At 43.2% G+C, this 16845-nt stretch overlaps 1 protein-coding gene across 2 annotated transcripts in view; it reads right to left on the minus strand.

Annotated features, from left to right (window-relative positions):
• FAXDC2 (fatty acid hydroxylase domain containing 2) overlaps positions 1 to 15255 on the minus strand; it is a 29104-nt gene extending 13849 nt beyond the window's left edge. For both annotated transcript variants that reach the window (XM_047774053.1, XM_047774042.1), the window contains exons 1-4: positions 15136 to 15255; positions 5919 to 5966; positions 3882 to 3973; positions 3661 to 3764 (exon numbers count right to left, since the gene is read on the minus strand). In XM_047774053.1, the coding sequence (XP_047630009.1) occupies positions 3661 to 3764; positions 3882 to 3973; positions 5919 to 5966 (244 nt within the window). In that variant the 5' untranslated portion in view covers positions 15136 to 15255. The remainder of the gene's footprint in view (positions 1 to 3660; positions 3765 to 3881; positions 3974 to 5918; positions 5967 to 15135) is intronic.
• Positions 15256 to 16845: the final 1590 nt, after the last annotated feature.

Below are 16845 nucleotides of genomic sequence, written 5' to 3' on the forward strand. Positions count from 1 at the left end.
ATTCTATCCAAAAGCAGCAGAATACACATTCTTCTCAAGTGCACACAGAACATTCTCTAGGATAGATCACATTCTGGGCCACAAAGCAAGTCTCAGTAACTTTAAGAAAACAGATCTTATCGAGCATCTTTTCTGACCACAATGCTATATAACGAAATCAACAACAAGGGAAAAAACTGCAAAAAACACAAACACATAGAGACTAAACAACATGCTCCTAAACGACCAATGGGTCACTAGAGAAATCAGAGGAAATTAAAAAATACCTAGAAGCAAATGACAACAAAGACGCAACAATCCAAAACCTATGGGAGGCAGCAAAAGCAGTTCTAAGAGGGAATTTTATAGCAATCCAAGCCTACCTCAGGAAACAAGAAAAAGCTCAAGTAAACAACCTAACTTTACACCTAAAGCAACTAGAGAAGGACAGATAAAACCCAAAGTTAGCAGAAGGAAAGAAATCATAAAGATCAGAGCAGAAATAAATGAAATAGAAATGAAGAAAACCATAGACAAGATGAGTGAAACTAAAAGCTGGTTCTTTGAAAAGATCAACAAAGTTGATAGACTCATCCAGAAAAAAAGAGAGGACTCAAATCAATAATGTTAGAAATGAGAAAGGAAAAGTTAAAACAGACATCACAGAAATACAAAGGATCATAAGAGACTACTACATGCAACTACATGCCAATAAAATGGACAACCTAGCAGAAAGGGACCAATTCTTAGAAAAATACAATCTTCCAAGACTAAACCAAGATGAAATAGAAAACATGAATGGACCAACCACAAGTACTGAAATTGAAAACTGTAATTTAAAAACTTGTGGAATTCCCATCAGGGCTCAGCAGTTGATGAACCCATCTAGTAGCCATGAAGATGCAGATTCAGTCCCTGGCCTTGCTCAGTGGGTTAAGGATCCAGCATTGCCATTAGCTGTGGTGTAGGTTGCAGATGTGGCTCAGATCCCAAGTTGCTGCAGCTGTGGCATAGGCCAGCGACTACAGCTCCAATTTGACCCCTAGCCTAGGAACTTCCATATGCTATGAGTGCAGCCCTAAAGAGACAAAAAATAAATACAAATAAAAACAAATTTAAAAAATTCCAACAAACAAAAGTCCAGGACCAGATGGCATCAGGCAAATTCTATCAAACATTTAGAGAAGAGCTAACACCTATCCTTCTGAAGCTATTCCAGAAAATTTCAAAGGAACACTCCCAAACTAATTCTATGAGGCTGCCACCACCCTGATACCAAAACCAGACAAAGATACCACAAAAAAAGAAAATTACAGGCCACTATCACTGATGAACGTAGATGCAAAAATCCTCAACAAAATACTAGCAAACTGAATCCAAAAATACATTGAAGGGATTGTACACCATGATCAAGTGGGATTTATCCCACGGATGCAAGAGTTTTTTCAACATCCACAAATCAATCAGTGTGATACACTGCAATGACAAACTGAAGAATGAAAACCATATCCTCTCAATAGATGCATAAAAAGCTTTTAACAAAATCCAGCACCTATTTCTGATTAAAAAACCCTCCAGAAAGTGGGCATAGAGGGAACCTACCTCAACATATATGACATAAAGCCCATATATGACAACCCACAACGAACATCATTCCCAGTGGTGAAAAGCTGAAAGAATTCCCACTAAGATCAGGAACAAGACAAGGATGTCCACTCTTGCCTCTACTATTCAATGTAGTTTTGGAAGTCCTAGCCACGGCAATCAGAGAAGAAAAAAATAAATAAAAGGAATCCAAATTGGAAAGGAAGGAAGAAGTAAAACTATCACTATTTGGAGATGACATGATGCTATACCTAGAAAATCCTAAAGATGCTACCAGAAAACAGAGCTCATCAATGAATTTGGTAAAGTTGCAGGATTCAAAATTAATACACAGAAATTGACTGCATTTCGGAGTTCCCATCATGGTGCAGTGGAAACGAAAAAAAAGAAATTGACTGCATTTCTATACACTAACAGTGAAAGTTCAGAAAGAGAAATTAGGGAAATAAGCCCATTTACCATTGCATCAAAAAGAATAAAATACTGGAGTTCCCATTGTGGCTCAGTGGTTAGTGAATCCAACTAGCATCCATGAGGACACAGCTCAGTTTCCAAGTTGCTGTGGCTCTTGCGTAGGCTGGTGGCTACAGTTCCAATTGGACCCCTAGCCTGGAAACCTCCATATGCCACAGGTGCAGTCCTAAAAGACAAACAAACAAACAAACAAACAAAACAAAACAAAACAAAAAAGGAAAAAGAAAAGAAAGAAAAAGAGGAGTTCCTGTCTTGGCACAGTGGAAATGAATCCGACTAGGAACCATGAGGTTATGGGTTCAATCCCTGGCCTCACTCAGTGGGTTAAGGATCCAGTGGTGCCATGAGCTGTGGTGTAGGTCACAGATGCGGCTTGGATCTTCGTTGCTGTGGCTCTGGCATAGGCTAGGAGCTGTAGCTCCAATTTGACCCCTAGCCTGGGAACCTCCATGTGCCATGGGTGTGGCCCTAAAAAGACAAAAAGCCAAAGAAAAAAAAAATGGAAAAAGAAAAAGAATAAAATACCTAGGAATAAACCCACCTAAAGAGACAAAATACCTGTACTCTGAAAACTATAACATGCTGATGAAAGAAATCAAAGTTGACACAAACAGATGGAAAGATATGCCATACTCTTGGACTGGAAGAATCAATATTGTCAAAATGACTATACTACTCAAGGCAATCTACACATTCAATGCAATTATCAAGGAAATTTTTTACATGACTAGAACAAAACATTTAAAAGTTTGTTTGGAAGCACAAAAGACCCAGAATAGTGAAAGCCATCCTGAGAAAGAAAAATGGATCTGTGGTGTTGCTGTGAGCTGTGGTGTAGGTCGCAGATGCAGCTTCAATCCAGTATTGCTGTGGCTGTGGTGTAGGCCAGAGACTACAGCTCTGATTGGACCCCTGGCCTGGGAACCTCCAAATGCCACAGGTGCAACCCTAAAAAGACAGAAAGACAAAAAGAAAAAGAAAAGAAAAATGGATCTGGAGGAATCAGGCTCCCTGACTTCAGACTATGCAACAAAGCTATAGTCATCAAAACAGTATGGTATTGGCCCAAAGACAGAAATATAGATCAGTGCAACAAGATAGAAAGCCCAGAATTAAACCCACACACCTAGAGTCAAATAGTCTATGACAAAGGAGGCGAGAATACACAATGAAGAAAAGATAGTCCTTTCAATAAGTGGTGCTGGGAAGAATGGACAGCTACATGTAAAAGAATGAAATTAGAACACTGCCTAATACCATACGCAAAAATAAATTCAAAATGGATTAAAGACCTAAATATAAAACTGGATACTGTAAAACTCTTAGAGGACAACATAGGCTGAACACTCTCTGACATAACCACAGAAATATCTTCTCAGCTCCACCTCCTAGAGTAATAACAATAAAAATGAAAATAAACAAATGGGACCTATTTAAACTTAAAAGTTTAGCAATCTTTGGGATTATCACTGACAAATTTTAAATCCTCATTCCTTGCAATAATAAATTGTGAAGTACCAAAGTAAAGGACAGAATAAAAGAAGGAGAAGTAAGCAATAACCATGTACTCAACCCTAAGCACTAGCGGTCTGGGACTCTTACCTAGAATGAAGAGGGTCCACTCCTTCCCTTCAAATGTAGACAGCAGCCTCTCCCACTGGGCTTGCCAAAAGTAGCCAGAAGCTCCCCAGAATCTCTGAAGATGCCTTAAAAAAAATTCACTCATGTTTCTGGATGAAGACTGGTGGGCACACAGATCCTTAAATCCATGCTCTGCCCCCTGACCCCTCCGGGCAGCCCCCAGGTTCTGAATTAGAGCTCACCATGTGACTGAGTTCCAGAAGGCCACCAGCAAGAGAAGGCCAGAGCCCAGGATGAAGGCCGTCCTCCTCATGGAGCCCCAGACGTGTCCTTCCTAGAGAGAACAAGCCAGCGTCAGCCCCAGCAAGCCTCCTGCCTTCCCACCCAACTCACTGCCAAGGCCCAGCAGTGAGTTGGGATCTTTAGGATCCCAGTCACGCCAGCAGGAGCTTCTGCTGACCTGGTCCTGGCTTGCATGGGAGGCTCTTCCTTATCAAGAGCTCTCAGTCATTGTGAGGGAGTGTGTATGAAAATTAGAGCTGGGAGGGTGGGGGAGGGAAGAGAGCAAACCTGACCTTGAGTAATTAGCAGGCAGTCTTATCACCCAGAGGACAGATGAGAGATGTGATTTCATTACCCGTTGTCTTGTTGAACACATTGGAATCACCTACGAGCTTTTTAAAAATCTGTGTCCAGGCTCCTCCCCAGCCCAATTACGTAAGAGTCTCTGGGTGGGGCCTGGGCCTCCCTGATTTTTAAAGCTCCCTGGCTAATTCCAATGGGCAGGCAAGGCTGGGACAGTCATCACAGGAGGACCTGCAGAATCCTTGATAAAAACACAGGGACTTCAGTGTGTTCAAGGGCCAGGCCTATCTTCCCGTCCCCATCACCCTTTTGCCCTTGAAGAGGAGTGTGAATAAACACATGTTCTGACTTTTAGTAATTCCTCTGCCTTGCAGTTAGATTAGCTTGGGCTGCCAGTTGAACATGACGCCGAGCAGGTCTTGGGGCAAAGAACAGCCCTCTGGCAATCCCGGGAAGGTCCTTCTGTGTCACCTCAAACAGCAGTCATTGCAAGCTGGACGGTCAACCAGAAGACTCCAGACCTGGAGGAAGTCCCTGGCTGCCAGGTGTGTCACCAGTTCCCATAGTTCCATGGACAGGAATGACAAGCAGCCATTACAGCCTATGTTTCTAAGCCCAGGTGGACTGTGCTCATATTTTTTCTTGGGAGAGACCTGGAGTGGGGGGGGTCCCCAGAGCTGTGTGCCTGGGGCTCCTCTGTACCTAGTGAGCTGGGCCACACAGTGTTTAGGGGAAGCTGATCTAATAGGACACTATGTTCAACCCAGACTGGAGATCTGACAGAGCAGACCGTTTTGATTGGACCTATTCTGAGCAACCTGAATCTGTACTGACTCTTTCCTTCTCACATTACCCTGTCCCACTTTTGATCAAAAGACCAAAAGGAAGTCAGTGAGTAGCTTTTCATGGCCAGGGAAAGGTTTTTGAATTATCAGCGTTCGGAGTTCTGAAAATGACCTCTCTCTCAATATCTCTCCCTCTCTCTACTCCCTCAAGGGCTGGATCTCCAGGACCACAGAAACTTCTTCTTTTACATAGGCCATTCATAGGTCACCCTGAAGCTTGCAAAACACATGGACTTTTGAGATGATTCCTGTTTTGAGATTCAAAGGACCGTTTTCATGAGCTTTTCCAGGCTCACTAGGATTCTTTCATTAAAGTTTAATCAGATCAAACTTAGTCCAATTTAAAACCTCAATTTCATGTATAGGGTTAGATATCTTTTTAGGGATTGTGGTGTTTTCTCTCTCCAGCAGGCTTGGTGCAGGGAGCACAGGCAGGACAAAGATCACTGTGAAGTGCAGGACATGCGCAGGGAAGTTATCTGCGGTCAACAGCTGGTTCCCAGCCCCAGTCTGGCCTCCAGGGGGCCCTCCTGTCCCTAGAGCAGCAGTAGAAAGGGGGTAATTCCGCAGGCCTGAGGTGTGGGGCATTCCAAGGGCCAAGAGACCTTGATGTGGGACAGCTTTGGGCTATTCAGCTACCTTCAGGCAGGCAAAGGGGCTTCGGTTATAATAGAGCAGCTTGGAGTGATTCTGCTCAGCTACTGAAGTGAGCACTTCACTAACGTTAGTGAAGCTACCCCAGATCTTGTGGGAGGGATCTGGGATGCTGACAGTGCAGATGCGGAAGGGGCTCCCCCACCCTGCCGGCTGCATTGTCTCTAGTTTGGCGGGTGGGGTGCTGGCATTTACCTGCTTTGGCTTCTCATTGTGTAGTGTCCTTCCAGCTTCTCCCTTCATCTGGAATAAGAAAGCACAGCTGAGTCTGGATGTCATTTTCACATACAACCAAGGAAGTAGGGGATGGAGAAAGTCAAGGTGAATGACTAGCAGTGAATTTTAACACTGGTTACTCATTAAAATCACCTGGGAGTTAAAAAAACAAAAACAAAAAAACAAAATTCCTCCCCGCCCCCCCCCCCCGCCCCCGAAAGCAAAAAACCCCACCAATCTCTCTCTGGGCCAGCACTCCAGAGGCCGAGTTGATCTGGGCATCAATAATACAATGAGGGATGGTTGGCCACAGGATTTTGCCTCTGGAATTGGCTTCCTAAGAGATGAACTGTGACAAATGGCTTTACTCAGTGTGACCCCATGTCATTCAGAAGGAATCTCTGTCCTCTGCACCCCCACTGTACCCTAACTGCCAATGGCCTATGGCTCTCCGGACTCTAGACTCTTCCTTGACCTGCTTGGTTGACCTCTTTTTTGCTTTTTGCTTTTTAGGTCCACAACTGCGCCATACGGAAGTTCCCAGGCTAGGGATCGAATCAGAGGTACAACTGCCAGCCTACACCACAGCCACAGCAACGTCAGATCCGAGCCGCATCTGCGACCTACACCACGGCTCACTTACAGTAACACTGGATCCCTAACCCTCACTGAGTGAGGCCAAGGATTGAACCTGCATCCTCATGGATACTAGTCGGGTTCGTTACCTCTGAGCCACAACAGAAACTCAAAAACTTCTTTAACTGCTATGAAGTCAGGTTATCACACACATGGGCTAGATTTGGAATGCTGACTGAAACTGAAGCATTATGTAAACTGTTCAATGTGATTTAAACAGTACACATGTTTCTATAGAGAAATCGTTAGGACAGTTAGCTTGGAATCTAACACTGTTCTCAAGGTCATATCTCAATTGCATCTGTCACTTTCTAGTTATGCGACCTTGGTCAAATAATCTTCTCTGAGCCTCGGCTTCGTGAGAGGTAAAATGTGAATAATAGTGTTTCCCTCTCATGGGATCCCTGCCTGGAGGTGGTAAATGCCATAAATGCCATACAGAGAGCTTGTCCTTCCTTGGGTCTTGGCATGGTACCTGCTTACTGCACGGTAACTGTGAAGTGGGTGAGTGAAGCAGAGGATGTGGTTCACGGGCCCAGCTGAGCCTCAGGAAGCCCTACATCAGTGTCACCCGGGGTTTGCTGCACATCAGATTCCAGGCTACACTCCAAATCAGAATTTTAATGTGGAGCCTCAGAAACGGCGTTTCAGACTTGTTCAGAGGTGGTTCTGAGACTCACATTTTTTTTTTGTGAGAGAGAAAAAAAATATGGATTTAATCGGACCTCCTACTTTTCCATAGCAGCATTTATTTATGTATTTTATAATGATTTTTATTTTTTCCATTATAGCTGGTTTACAGTGTTCTGTCAGCTTTCTACTGTACAGCATGGTGACATGTATACATTCTTTCTTCTCACCTTATCACGCTCCGTCATAAGTGACTAGACATAGTTCCCAGAGCTATACAGCAGGATTTCATTGCTTGTCCATTCCAAATGCAATAGTTTACATCTATTAACCCCAAGTTCCCTATCTATTCCACTTCCTCCCACTCCCCCTTGGCAACCATAAGTCTGTTCTCCATGTCCATGATTTTCTTTTCTGTGGAAAGGTTCATTTGTGCCATATATTAGATTCCAGATATAAATACTACTCAGCCATAAAGAAGAACAAAAGAATGCCATTTGCAGTAATATGGTTGGAACTAGAGACTTTCATACTAAGTGAAGTAAGAAAGAGAAAGACAAATACCATATGACATCACTCACTCACTAACATTTAACAGCTGTTGGCCCTGGGCTGTTGGCCTAGTAGATTAGGTTGGCAGTGAGAAGGAGGGCCTTACTGCCAGTCCAGGCTAGTTAGGTTTGTGCTGTGGGTTGGTAAAGGTGATGGTGGGAGAGAGAGTTGAACTGGCCATCAATGGAGGTGTAGGGGCAGGGGTTGGGTCTTGGCAATGCCCTTCTCACCTACTCCCAACTCCCATCCCCTGTTCTTGGCTGAAATTGGAAGCAGGAATTATGGATTGTTCAAAACAGGTTACTTCCTTAAGTCTCCCAAACTGGCTTATCTGCTAAGGTGCCAGCCTGGGATGGTAGTTGGATTTGGTGGGAAGGTGCTTGGGGATTCACTTGCCTTGAGCTGCTGGCCAGCTTGACTTTGTTGAGTATCTACACTTCTTGTTTTATCATAAAGATTTAACTATTGAAAATGTGGTTCTAGTGCATGCAGGCAGACGTATACAACATATTAGAAAGTGTGGAAACCAATCTAAAAGTATACATGGGAACTTAGTATGGGATAAAAAGAAATCAGTATCAATGGATCTTGAATGGATGCTGAATCTCCCCCATGATAAGAGAAATGTGAACTAAAACTAGAGTAAGATATTATTTCTCACTCATTAGCATGGCAAAAAGCCATATGTTTGGCTACATTGCTGAGGCTGAGGGTACTTTAAAATTGGTCTTTTTTTTTTTTTTTTTTTTTAAGTTCCTAGGCCAGGGATCAAAACCTCACCATAGCAGCAACCCAAGCTGCTGCTATGATAACACCAGATCTTTAACCTGCCGCACCATGAATATCTTTGATGGCGTTCCCATCATGGCTCAGTGGTTAACAAATCCTACTAGGAACCATGAGGTTGCAGGTTTGATCCTGGCCTCACTCAGTGGGTTAAGGATCTGGCGCCACTGCGAGTTGTGGTGTAGGTTGCAGATGCGGCCCGGATCCCATGTGGCTGTGGCTGTGGTGTAGACCGGCAGCAACTACAGCTCCTAGCCTGGGAACCTCCTTATGCCGTGGGTGTGGCCCTAGATAAGAACAAAAAATAAAAATAAAAATAAAATATATCTTTGTTGACATAGAGTGCACATAAAAGTTATCCATTTAAAGTGTACATTTAGGAGTTCCTGTCGTGGCGCAGTGGTTAACGAATCCGACTAGGAACCATGAGGTTAAGGGTTCGATCCCTGCCCTTGCTCAGTGGGTTACCTATCCGTCATTGCCATGAGCTGAGGTGTAGGTTGCAGACTCGTCTTGGATCCCAAGTTGCTGTGGTTCTGGCATAGGCCGGTGGCTACAGCTCCGATTCAACCCCTAGCCTGGGAACCTCCATATGCCACAGGGGCAGCCCAAGAAATGGCAAAAAGACAAAAAAAATAAATAAATAAAGTATACATTTATATAGCTTTTAGTATATTGAGTTATGCGTTCATCACTACAATTTTATTATTACTATTATTTTTGTGTGTGTGTCTTTTTAGGGCCACACCCTTGGCACATGGAGGATCCCAGGCTAGAGGTTGAATCAGAGCTGTAGCTGCTGCCGGCCTACACCACAGCCACAGCAACTTCAGATCCGAGCCACATCTGCGACCTACACCACAGCTCACAGCAACGCTGGATCCTTAACCCACTGAATGAGGCCAGGGATTGAACCTGTGTCCTCATGGATGCTAGTCATGTTCATTTCTGCTGAGCTACAATGGGAACTCCTACAGTCTTCATTGTTTTCATTACCCCAAGAGAAATCCTGCTCCCTTTAGCCATGAATTTCCAGTCTCTCTATCCTCCCCCACTCTGCCCCCACATTGGCAGCTATTAATCCTCTTTCTTTTTCTGTGGAATTGCTTACTCTGGACATTTCATATAATGGAATAATACAATATGTGGTCCTTTATGCCTGGCTCTTTCACTTAGCATAATCTTTTCAAGGTCATCCATGTTATAGCATGTATCAGTACTTCATTATTGTCTATCGCCAAATAATGTTCATATGGATATATCGTATTTTGTTTATCCCTGCTTCTGTGGACATTGGGGTTGTTTCCATTTTATGGCCATTATGAACCAAGCTATGAACAATTTTTCACAAGCTTTTGTGTTGAGACACATTTTTATTTCTCCTGGATGTATGCCTAGGAGTGGAATTGCTGGATCGTATAGTAACTACAGTGAAGTTTTTGAGGAATGGCAAGTGGTTACACCAATTTAATTCCCAAAAGTAATAGTGTATGAGGGTTCCAGTTTCTCCGCATCCTCACCAACACTGTTATTGTCCTTATCTAATAAAACCATAACCTGGGGGAAGAGGAGCATTACAGGTCCTGCTATGGGACAAGGATGAAGGACCCTAGATAAAGGAGGCCAGGTGACTTCCCAGAGTTTGTAGATGTCCAAGCCAGGGCCGGGACCCAGCTTCCAATATCTCTAAGGGTATTTAATTCTTTTGAGCATATTATGCTTGGCTTTATTATTCTTTTTTTTTTTTTTTGGTCTTTTTATGGCCACATCTGAGGCATATGGAAGTTCCCTAGCTAGGGGTTGAATCAGAGCTGTAGCTGCCAGGCTACACCACAGCCACAGCAATGTGGGATCTGAGCTGTGTCTGTGACCTACACCACACCTCATGGCAATGCCGGATCCTTAATCCACTGAGTGAGGCCAGGGGTGGAACCCAAGTCCTCATGGATATTAGTCAGGTTCGTTACACCTGCTGAGTCACAATGGGAACTCCTGGTTTTATTATTCTAGATGCATGTTTATGAACTTAGGAAATATACCTTCCCTTTGACCCATGTTTCTTACAGAATACTTATGCTGAACAAAGGAAGAGAGGATGGCGATATACTAAGTGCCTTCAAGGGTTTGAGGTGTTAGGACAGCAGAGGAAGGCGGTAAGATGCTCACCATCTCCACTGTGAATTCTACCACAGCAGAAGGGATATAGTCAGCTCAGAGGAAAAGCCTGTCAGGGAAAATTGCTGGGACATTTGATACCCAGACAGGGAGGCAGCCTTTAAGAAAAGGTATCAGAGAGTTCCTGTCATGGCTCAGTGGAAATGAATCTGACTAGCATCATGAGGATGCAGGTACCATCCCTAGCCTCGCTCAGTGGGTTAAGGGTCCAGCATTGCTGGAAAGAGAGAGAGAAAGGAAGGAAGGAAGAGAGAGAGAGGAAGGAAGGGAGGGAGAAAAGAAAGAGAAAAGAAAAAAAGAAAAGGCATCAGAATGCTTGGTGTGATGTCAACCCAACCCCTAGGGGAGTGGATTTCAGCCTCACTATAGAGCCCCCACCCCAGCACCTCCCCCACCACCCCCACCCTCCCAGGCTTGCTTCTTTGCCTCCTCTGCTCCCACCTGTAGCTCTCTGTGTTGCCTGGCAGGCAGCAGGAGAACCTGTTTTTCCACCTCATTGTGAAGGAAGAGTGAAGCTGTAGGCCTTTACTCCCTGTTCTGACCCAGGGGCACAGTCAGGATTCCTTTGCTTACTTGAGTGCTCTGGGTGTTTTGTGGTCGTGTTGTGCACCACCCGAGGCTTCCAGAGGATAGCTGTACAAGCATTCCAGCAGACGTCTCAGCCCCAAACTATGGTAAACACTTGTCTCCCACATCGCTGATACAGATGTTCCTTAGTAACCTGACTTTATAAGGATTCCCAAGAATTCTCAAGAATTCTTTTTTTTCTTTTTTTTAATGGCCGCACCTGCGTCAATGGACGTTCCCAAGCTAGCCATCAAATCCAAGCTGCAGGTTGCTGGTCTACACCATAGCTCACGGCAACGCTAGATCCTTAAGGCACTGAGCAAGGCCAGGGATGGAACCCACATTGTCATGGATGCTAGTAGGGTTCATTACTGCTGAGCAACAACGGGAACTCCCCCCAGATTGCAGTTTAGCATATCAAGGAATGCTAAGTTTTAGTTGTATCATACTCATTAAAAAAAAAAAATCAAGATAAATGTAAGAATCTGCCACACAAATACCAAAAAGTGCCATTGAAGATATTCTTTACTCTGTTATTTAGTTCCCCCCAGATGGTAGTTCACTTGTTAGGAGGATGCAGATGACAAATTGTTATAGAGAAATTAGTGCTCAGAGTCTTCCTCTTTGGAAGAAGTGGTATGCTTACTTGTGGAATGCAAAAAGTTAGGCAATCCATTTTGGTTCTCCCCACCTTTTCTGCTTTGGTTGCCTGTTAAGTTCAGATTTAAATTTAATGCTCAATTACACATCTCAGGATTGTTTTTCCTATTTTATAATCCAGTATATAAAAAATGATGTATGTCCAAGGATGTTGTGACATTGTTTTTAATGGCTAAAGATTGGAAACAACTTAAAATCTGTCATAAAGGGTGGGTTAAATAAATTATAGTACGTTCAGTAATGAAATATTCTATAACCATGAAAGAAATAAGGCAGTCCTGTGTATACTTTCCAGAACTCTTGAGAAAAGCAATATGTGGAACATATGCGAGTGTGTATGTGTGTTTGTGTGTGCTGTTTATGTATGCACATAATAATCCATAAAGTATTAGACTATTGCTGGAGGAATATCCAAGGAACTGGTTACAGTGGTGGCCTCTAGTGTGATAACTGGGTGGCTGAGGGATAAGGTAGAAGGAAGGCTTTTTATCATGTGCCTTATTTTATAACAAGAGAGACTAAGTCAGCTGTCAGTACAATGTAACCTTAACCCTGGGAGGAGGCAGCTCTGTCGATTCCACAAGGCAAGGTGCTGATGCCCAGGGTGTCCATGTCTCGGAAACTGAGTTTCACTGAGACTGAGTGATTAGGCGCTGATACTGAAGTTTGACCTTGGAACCCTTTGCTCCATGTAAGTCTGCTGGCCAAAGGGAAAGTAACTTTATCTTCTGGTGATAGGAATGTCCCTTGGCTGCAGAAGTCACAGCATTTATCTGTTGACATCTGATTTCATTAGAAGCAATGAAGCATTTTGTAACATGCCATTTGTTCTTTGGCTAAGCCAATAGGCCGATAAGCTGATTTCCAAGATATTTATTCCTCTAAACTACACAGCTGCAACCTTATCATTCTTCTGAATATTTTATGCCAGAGCAGCTTGTTTTCTGTGCCTATGTCAGTAGACTTGCTTTGTTTTAACTGCACAGAGTCAGTCGGAAGGGTTCTAGGAGAAACCCAACCATGGTGAGTAGATGTGTCTTCACCAGGAGAAGTTCCTCAACATTGTTTGCCAGTCATAGTGCTCAAGTTAGACGTTTTGGTGAGGAAAATCAACAACACAGTTATCAACTATTTACTATGTTAAGGTACTATAATCATTACCTTTTAATGATGCTTCCTTTCTTTTTCTCTTTTCAAGTCTCCAATTGAAGAACGAGAAGTGGTCTTAACTGCTCATCTATTCTTTTTTTTTGTCTTTTTTTTTGTCTTTTTGCCATTTTTTGGGCCACTCCCGAGGCATATGGAGGTTCCCAGGCTAGATGTCTAATTGGAGCTATAGCCGCTGGCCTACCTATGCCAGAGCCACAGCATCGAGGCGGGATCTGAGCTGCGTCTGCAACCTACACTGCAGCTCACAGCAACATCAGATCCTTAACCCACTGAGCAAGGCCAGGGATTGAACCTACAACCTCATGGTTCCTAGTCGGATTTGTGAACCACTGAGCCACTATAGGAACTCCTGCTCATCTATTCTGATGCACTCATTTTCCACTTGAAGAAATGGAGGCATAGAAATAATCATTATTACACAGCTATTTAGTGGCAGAACTTGAATTCAGTGCTAATATGCCAGCTGAGTTAGCCAAAGGTATAGAAGGTGCTGATGTCAGTGAATACATGGGGGGCATTGGAATTGTAAAGGGGTGCAAAGGAACAAGGTCAGCCTCTGTTAGCCACAAATAATGGATTGGATATTGTGGATGTGTTTGTGTGTGTGGTTTTTTTATTTTTTATTTTTTTTAATTCCAAAGGTAAAATAGAGAATGGCTTTCTAAGATATTAATCATTCTTTTGAGAAATATTTATTGTGTGCTGGATACAGTGCTAGCCACAGGGGATCCAAAGATGAATAGACCTACTTCTTGGCTCTGTTTAGTAGCATAATAGTAGGACTTTGATTTTTCTAAGGGAGAAAGTATGTAGGAGGAGAATATGAAGTAACATTTATGTTATGATATTCATTCAAGACAATAAAATGCATGAAGAAAAGAGTTAAACTCCAAGACAAAAATGACTCATTTACCTTTGGAATTAAAAAATGTCTCTGCACAGTTTTATCAGTGCTCCCTTCGCAGCTTTTGCAGTGGATACTTAAAGACTCTTTTTGAGTTAACTGCCCCACTTGACTGCATGCTCATGAGGCTGAAAGCCTGCCTGTTTTATTTACTGTGAGATCCGCAGCACCAAACACAAGCCTGGTTTGTAGCAGATACTCAGAAAGTTTTTGCTAAATAAATGAAAGAGGAAAAGAAGACTTGCTTTTTGCCCTCAGAATGTGTCCAGCACTGGCTCTTGAACATTTAAGCACCTGTCCCTGCACTACAGACTTTCTAAAGTCAGAAGCTAATGAGCAGAACATTTGCTTTACTAAACTGAACTGAATCTTCATATCCCAACCAGAGAAATGTAGTTGGAATTGCATATGAAACTGAAGCAGCCTACAAGTCTGTCTTGTCTTGCTTGCCTCAGCCTCTCAGGACCTGTATGAGCACCCTGAAAACCACGGGTCCGTTGCTCACCCCCATCTATGCACACTGCATTCCCCTCACGCAGTTACCTCTGTGGGTGTCTCAGAGGTGTACCACACTTACTTAGAGGTAAGTCTAGCACCGAAGAGCTGTTGATAAATCCCCCTATGTTGCATCAAAACAGTTTTGGTATGGTTGTCCATCTCCTAGCCCACACATCTATCTTGGGTCCTTGCAATTTTAAGTCTTATAATTAGCCCCATCCCTTCCAGGTGACCCCAGCAAATTAGAGAGGAGAAGCAATTCAACCACAGTTGCATCCTGGCAGTCTCTTCCAGTTCAGATTTTCAAGTTCTGACTTGGGACTTTTTAAGCCAAACCCAGTCCATTTGACAGAATTACCTGTCAAATGCTAGAAAAACAAGACTACAGAGGAGGTAGATGGTGCGAACACAGGCAGAGGACTCAGACATTAGTGAGCTATGAAGGGAACTCTGTGTACTAACGTAACATCCCAGGACATTGTTCAGAGGCACACGTCACCAGTACTGTAAGTGGAGAAGACAGGTGGTAGAGGGAAGAAGGGTGAACTTTAAATGAACTTGGACACATCCTGACCTTGGTGACCAGCTTCCCTGCGTGCCTTCCCAGCTTGCACTCACCTCTGCAGTGGACTGTTTCCCAGCACCTCCGAGGTACCGCTTTCTCTTCCTCCAGTCCCTGTGTGAGGTGCTGCCCTGTTGCTGAGCTGCTGCTGCCTCACCCAGTTAATACATGGGTGTGCTGGGATCCTGGCCAAGGTGATCATGTTACAGCAGCCAACTGGCTCTGGCCAGGCACGTGACAAGAGAAAAAAAAATGGGTCTGTTTTGACTGGAAACAAAAACACCTTTTTGCCAAAGGACGTCTCCTGAAAGCCAAGAGGAAATGTGAAATCTAAACCAGCACTGGAAAAAGCGCATCGGCTGAATTCTGGGCTTTTTTCCTTCTTTTCAACAAACTTTCTTCATCTTCCTCAACTTAAAATGTTGCTGTCCCGTAGGAGGCACTTTTGATAAGAGACGTGGGTATCAGATAATGTTGAAGAGTGGAAAGTGGGCAGTTCAAGTGGATAGAAAGGTTCCATGGACCGGAGGACCTCATTTTCTCATTTTTGATTCTGTTGCTACTGAGGGCAGCCAAGGGAGTAGCATCAGCTACTATGGTTGAGTCTAGATGCAGGAAAGTAAAACCCAGAGAGGTTAAGTTTATACTTCGAAACAGGGGAAATTAGAATACAGGATGACGCATGATGTGAAATTGTGATAACTTTGGGAAAGAACTGAATTTTTAAACTTTCTAAGAAGAATTATTGCTATTTTTAGAGGTTGAATTATTTTAAAAATTTTTTATTGAAATATAGTTGATTTACAAAATGTGTTAATTGCTGCTATACAGCAAAGTGTTTCAGTTATACACACACACACATAACTTTTCATATTCTCTTTCATTATGGTTTATCACAATATACTGAATATAATTCCTTATGCTACATGGTAGGACCTTGTTGTTTATCCATCCTTTATATATACTAGTTTGCCTCCGATAATCCCAAACGCCCAATCCTTATCTCCCTCCTGGCAACCAGAAATCTGTTCGTCATATCTGTGAGTCTGTTTCTGTTTTGTAAATATGTTAATTTGTGTTGTGTTTTATTTTTATTTATTTATTTTTTATGGCTGCACCTGTGTCATAAGGAAGCTCCTGGGCTAGAGGTCAAATTGCAGCTGCAGCTGCAGACCTATGTCATAGCCACGGCAACGCCAGAACCATGCTACATCTATGACCTATACCACAGCTTGCAGCAACCCCAGATCCTTAACCCACTGAGCGAGGCCAGGGATGGAACGGCGACTATGTTGGGTTCTTAACCTGCTGAGCCATAATGGAAACTCCTATATTGTATTTTAGATTCCACAGTTCATTCTTTTTTATGGCTAATATTCCATTGTGTGTGTGTGTGTACACACCACATCTTTGTCCACTCATCTGTCGATGGACATTGAGGTTGTTTCCATGTCTTGGCCATTGTAAACAGTGCTGCTCTGGACATAGGGGTGCATGTATCTTTTTGAATTATAGTTTTATCTGGATATATGGCTACCCGGGGGTGGGACTGCTAGATCATATGGCAATTCTATCTTTAGATTTTTGAGGAACCTCCATACTGTTTTCCAAACTGGTTGCACCAATTTACATTCCCATCAACAGTGCAGTAGGGTTCCCTTTTCTCCACATCCTCTCCAGCATTTGTCATTTGTAGACTTTTTAATGATGGCCATTCTGACTGGCACGAGGTAGTTTTGATTTGCATTTTTCTAATGATTAGCAAT

The sequence above is a fragment of the Phacochoerus africanus genome, chromosome 1 (genome assembly GCF_016906955.1).
Source record: "Phacochoerus africanus isolate WHEZ1 chromosome 1, ROS_Pafr_v1, whole genome shotgun sequence".
Taxonomy (NCBI): domain Eukaryota; kingdom Metazoa; phylum Chordata; class Mammalia; order Artiodactyla; family Suidae; genus Phacochoerus; species Phacochoerus africanus.